The 6,268-nt window shown below is 43.8% G+C and overlaps 1 protein-coding gene across 1 annotated transcript in view; it reads right to left on the reverse strand.

The window, feature by feature from the left end:
- LOC144723282 (transmembrane protease serine 6-like) overlaps positions 1 to 2,544 on the reverse strand; it is a 32,053-nt gene extending 29,509 nt beyond the window's left edge. The window contains 4 exon segments of the mRNA XM_078601890.1: positions 630 to 744; positions 2,249 to 2,288; positions 2,463 to 2,529; positions 2,532 to 2,544. Of these exon segments, the coding sequence (XP_078458016.1) occupies positions 630 to 744; positions 2,249 to 2,288; positions 2,463 to 2,529; positions 2,532 to 2,544 (235 nt within the window).
- Positions 2,545 to 6,268: the final 3,724 nt, after the last annotated feature.

The raw sequence follows: 6,268 nt of genomic DNA on the forward strand, positions 1-6,268 counted from the left end.
TCACCCAGAATACACCCAATACCATCAGACCTCAAAAGCCAAGCAGCTTTGAGCCTGGATAGTGTTTGTATGAGCAGCCACAATGCACAAAATCAGGTGCAGTAGGCAATGTGGGTAACAGAGGACAGTGCGGGGAAATACAACTTTTTATGGACTTCCCCCACAATCCCCAACGTGCACTGGACCAGCATGGTGAAATGTGGTCAAATAACCCTCGTGGCCTGCACACCATGATTAATCAGGCCCTCATATAACAGTGTATTGGGAGATAATGATTTAGCAGTGGTGCATCGGCACATATAGCAACAAAAACTAATCAGATTCATCAATTACACTGCCTTAAAATGAAATAATACATTGACAACTTGTATGGTAATGGCCTTTCTTCATAGCACATGATATATTTACGTGCTATAAAGCGTTTGTTTTGCTATCGTCTAGCAGTGCACTGACAAACGGGCCGTGCCTGTAAATGTCCCCTGTTTATTTATCTTATATGGCTAAGTAAAATGTTATAGACATTTTACAAAAGCACAAGGGCCTTGCAAACTAGTCACTTTATGTGAAAGGGAAAATCCTAAGAAAGTAAAGTTTTGAAAAGAGCGAGTAAGTTGCCGCGCGTAACTTACTGACAAAGTACCAGATGATGACCCCAGCCCCTGCTAGGACCAACAGCGAAAAGAGCACCAACAACCCGATCGCAACCTTCCAGAAAATCTGCTTCGTAGGCTGCATCGGCAGCACCTGCAGTCGACACACATTGGTCAATTAAAATACATTTATCAACAAAGCTTGACAAGAAAAAGTAAAAAAAGTACGTATAATTGCAGTCACTACTGGCATCATCAGAATTGATCAATCCACTGCTGAATAAAACCTCCTCACAACATTTCGGTTATGAGGGTTGTGTGTGTGCCTTACCTGGTAAAATAAAAAATTGTTTTAGTTTAATTTAAGTTGTAAAAGATAAGAGTTAAGACGTTCTTTTTTTGAATGAGCAACGTTATAAGAGTTTTGGAAAATATATGGTGGGATGGAATTTGCAGGCATCAATTCAAGTATAAAAATGAAGGAAACCCATCAAACATCAAATAAACTCGTGCAGGAATGGAAACCCAAGACAAAAAAGTGCACTGTGTTGTTGAATACACATGATTTTAAATTAAATGTTTTCTATAGAATCCCTCCCCTTGTTTCAGTGGCGTGTCCATACATGGATCACCCTTCATAGTACATATTTAATATTATGTAGAATGGAATACGTGTAAACAGGGTGATGCATGTATAGACACCCCAACAGGGGGTACACAGTTACCGTACAGTAACAGAGAAAAAATATTGTACATGTCCCACCAATTTTGACCAATTAAATGACATATTTTAACACAGGCACTCCGTGAGATGTGCAGCCATCGCTTCCACAGTATATACTCAGCTGTTGAGAAGACGGCAAGCGCTATTACAAAGCAGCAGCTGTATCTACACACGAATCACCATGCACTGTAACGTGCATTTATAGTATCGATTGACGCGCCTTAATTCCATTAAAGTCGCGTCTTAAAAAGAGCACCGCATAATATATGAGCAAATTTAGCCAGCATTATTTGTGGATAAGTTCATTGACCAAGTCGGTAGCGTGAAATGACCGTTGCGTTAAGAGCAGCGGTTCAGGCCGCCACTGCGCTGTGCAAAAAAAAATTGTGGGAAAAAATGTAAGTTAAACAAAAAAGTGAAGTGTTAAAAAAGTTACGTGCAAAAAAATGGGTTAGGTGTAAAAAAGAAAATTAATAGTCAAGGGGCAAATTGTGGCTAGCCGGGATGATTTAACCAACGACGGCCGGCACTGGTGATCGAATTGTTCGGGGAGGGGGGGGTGGTAGACGTTCGAGACAGCGATCCACACCGCCACCGAAGGGAGATGGAGCGATGGAATCGGCTCGTGGTGTCGAGACGGAACGTCGCCGTCGCACAGACCGCGAGTTAAGGGGCCGACAGCTTGTGGATAGACCATCCGCCGTCGACGATGATGCTCACCGCAGTTAAAACGACCCGATGGGTGCGCCAATTCACCCTTATCTGCAACCCAATTGCCCTCGTTTGTGTTGTCGTCGTTAAATCTACAACGTAATCGATCGGATGCTCAACTGGTTTGCCCCACGGCTGTGCGCGCGTGCGGTGTGTCTATTCAGTCGGAAAGGTGAGTGAAACATGGGGAAGGAAAGAACAAAGAAGGGCCCTTTCGTCTTACCTGCACTCCCGCCGGCATGGTTTCTTCCGCCGTGGTCGGGCTGATCGAGAAGCACGCAAAAATGAGAAAACAACGGCACTCGCCACGCTCGTACCACCACCACACCTGTCTTTCTCTCTCGACGACGTGTGTGCGTGTGTGTGCACGACACTTTTAAGGGTTCGAAGCCGTTTCCTTTGCGCGTGAACGCGGCCGGCTAAAAAAAACCCCTCACAGATGAGTCTTGAATGCGGGACGCGTGCTGTGTCCGACAACAGCAAGCGCGTGTGTGTGTCGTGTGTTGTACCTGGGAGCATTCGTACACCTGAGTGAGGCCTCCCTCCCACCCCACCCACCATCACCGCGTGAGTGTTCGGGGCAGAGAGGAGGCGTGGTGCTCGCGAGAGGCAGGTGGTGGTGGGCAGTCTCATGCCCCGTCAACCCGCACGGGTTTAGAAGCCCCGGGGTACCCCTTTGGCACGGGGAAATTTAGTTTTTCAGGTCCATACGGCGTACAGCCGCTTCGATAGGGGCAACAATAAAATTATACGGCCAAATACTAAAACAAAGTCAGAATCATCGGTGGGCAATGGTTATGTAAATAATTTATGTTGAGGATTCCCTGAAATTTGGACAAACAGGATTGGGACGTATATGAATTATAGTGTATTATTTGACCCTTCATGAATGTCTGTGTTTATTGTTGTACATTTACAACGTGTGTACATCCACATATCAAGCAAGTAGCAGCATCAGCTTGCAATGTCATAGACAGTAAGCATAAGTAGCATTACTGACACCAATGATCAAAATGAATACATAAAACAGTTTTGTTTTCGTGTGTTTCTCCCTTGTGATGGCACTTTGTAGGATGAACGTTGAGATTTATAAGGACACGGGGTGACCAATAAAGTCTGAATTGGGCTGTAATAAGGTAGGGGCACTGACTGATAAGGGGTTGCCAGCTATGTAGTCTGCGGGCAGGTGACATGAAAATAAAGTGTTGGTTGCATTATTGGTGTGTGTGTGTGTTAACGAGATAAAATATTTGAAATCAGGGAAGGTGCATCAGCATCATCATCCGACATGATAAATCCACTGCAGGATGGACTCACTAAGCCAGTGGTTCATAAACATTTTAATGCAGCCTTGCACCCCTTTGGTTCTAAATCGTAAAAAATATATATATATAATTTGAATAAATACATATGGGTTTGATTAAACAAAGTAGGTGTGTACTTACGTGTCCCTGCTTAATTTGTGTTTTCGATTATTTACCTTCTGAAAACATCTGGCCATGTCTCGCACCCCCAGAAAGGACATCTGCCAGGTGAAGAAGAACCACTGCCTGAACAGTCGCAAGCTGACACGATCTTGCCAATGTAACATATAATTTGGCGATACTGCTTTGACAGTGGTGAACAAACACATAATACCGAAAAAACTCAATGCATTCGTCAATAATACTGCCTTAAAATTATACTATTTGGCGACGTTTCGGGCAATGGCCTTTATAGCACACACGTGCTATGAAGGCTGCTTCGTCGAAAATAAGCGCGAGTTCGTACACAGTGACAATGATTATGTAGATCGGGAGCTAGAACTGATGTCCCAACAATAATTCAAAACAGTCAACTTGTAAGCCTACTCTGCGGCGTCAATTGTTTTCGCAGACCAGGGTTGCGACCAGATTGTGCGCGTAATTGATGATGTGATCCAAGGCCGTAGCCATGGAGTCAACATTGGGGGGGACCAAATCTTCCAGGGGGTGTGGGGGTCCCCCCCCCCCCCACAGAAAAAATGTAAAAAATTGAAAACTAATTTTCTGCCTAAAATATAAACAAATTCGCTAACACATAGGATGCACTTACATTGCTCTGTTTTTTCTTTTTTTTACCTTTTCTTGTTTCATTGTATATAATGGCAGAGATTAGGGATTAATAAAGTACAACCATAACCACAATCATATAAACAGAAACCTATTTTATAGCAATATATTGGGGGGGGGGACATTTTGAGAATATTTGAATATTGGGCCTTGGTGTGATCTCAGCAACAAAGCATTGTCAATACGTCTGCAACATCTCGTTTGTCTAACTTGCCCCACCCCTCCGCTTGTCTCCCTGATTAAATCGGTGTTTTTCTAAGACTTGTCGCACATTGAGATGGGCACATTTCGTTCGAGCATTCCGACAGCCGCCTTTTGTGGTTTGGACGTGAACAGACGGAAAAGACACACACACACATCCACTGCCTTGCCGATGTGCGGACAATTAAAAAGGCCAGCGGCACTCTGCCACTTGTTTGCTCAAAGCTGCTGACTGCTGCTGTTACGACATTGCCGCGAGGATGTCACCCCACCGAGGATGTCGCAATCAACAAAATAAAGTATTCGTTGTTCGCAAGGACCGGCTTTACACACACACACACGCACGTGCAAAACAGTGAATTTCTTTCGGTGCGTTTTCCGGGTTTGTATCATTGGACGATTTACTCCCAGAGCCACGTACGCTTCTGCAGAAACTGACTATTTCATTTAAGTTCTTGAAGAATATTCCAGTTGTTTCTGAAGCTCGCAGGACTTTGGAGTGCAACGTCGTGCATGATGCCGAAAAAACACGGCAATGACCCTATAACACATCGGAGCCATGCTGTAACAGCACGAGCTTGTTTATTCCCGATTCCATCTGCCAAGGGAGTGTGGTGACAAGTCCGACTCGAACCATCCCTCTCCCAGATTTGTTTGTATATATGCCAATGTAGTTACGTTCTAAGGTGAGCGGGTTTCAATAATACGATCAGTTGCACGTTATATAGACAAGAAGACATTTAAATATTGTATTGGGCATCGGGGCATTTGCTTCCCAGGACTGACCAGTGCGGCCTAGACCAGATGTTCTTGTACATACTTCATTCCTCGCGACCCACCATGTAATACTGCCTCTCCCATGTTGACAAATCTCCCTCATTCAAAAACAAATTCTCATCTCACCCTGCACGCGTCTGACTGATTAGCAATTTTCCACGTGCCGTACAATTAAGAAGCTTTTCATGTCACGTGGGACACATAAGAAATACTCTAGGTAGTGAATGTCGCTGATCGACACCCCCCACCCCTAAATTCCCATCTCCCACCTGAAAAAGAACGTGCTTCTTTTTTGTCTGAAGCATGAAGACAATAACAAAATATAAGCTACAAATCCATCAGGATTTGAATGCCTCTCACATTTCTGTGCTGTCAATGTTTAGTCAGCATGTCCTTGTTTGGTCAGAAACGCCACGATGCATGCAAACATTTGCTCGTTATTACACGGCCCCAGGTGCTCGCAGTCAGCGGGTTTGACCAATTATGGATGTTCCCATTCTCTTGGAAATACTGGTATGAAATATCAAAAGCAACCTTTTTTTAATAAAAAAAAATCGTACTCAGCAATTGCACAAAAAAATGCGTGTTTATTTTACAGTAAACACATAGTGGTAGCTCAGAGGTTGGCGCACGTAACTATGAACCTGGTGACCTTATCGATTCCTGGTGACCTTATCGATTGCTGGCGATGGCAAACATCAGTAGCAAGAGATACCTGAATGAGCCTTAGGCCCCCATCTCAACCGACACTTGTGTGAAGTATGGTGAAAGTACCTACATTACTTAAAGATGTGGTAAGGCCTTCATCCAGCAAAAGAACAAAAAGCTGTGAATAATTACTTTTAAATAAACATATTGATATAAAAAGCAAACACTTAGAATGTTTGCGTGTACGCAGATGTTTCACATTTTGTAGATTTGGACTTTCTGAATCCAGTAAAGCCATAAATGAGCAGCTGTGAGGATGGAGTTGAGTTTGAAGATCCCATATTCTCCGTTCCTGGTTCTGTTATAGTTTACAATACCGACCGTAGCTCAGTTAGTCACACGAGGTAAGAGTTATGAATAACAAACAGCACTGCCCCCCCCCCCGCCCCCCCAAAAATGGTTTAACATCTCCTCACTGCATAGCCTCATCAAGTGTCATAAAAGAAACATACATCGTACAAACCAAA

Source organism: Lampetra planeri, chromosome 17, assembly GCF_965212315.1.
Source record: "Lampetra planeri chromosome 17, kcLamPlan1.2.h2, whole genome shotgun sequence".
In the NCBI taxonomy this organism is placed as follows: domain Eukaryota; kingdom Metazoa; phylum Chordata; class Hyperoartia; order Petromyzontiformes; family Petromyzontidae; genus Lampetra; species Lampetra planeri.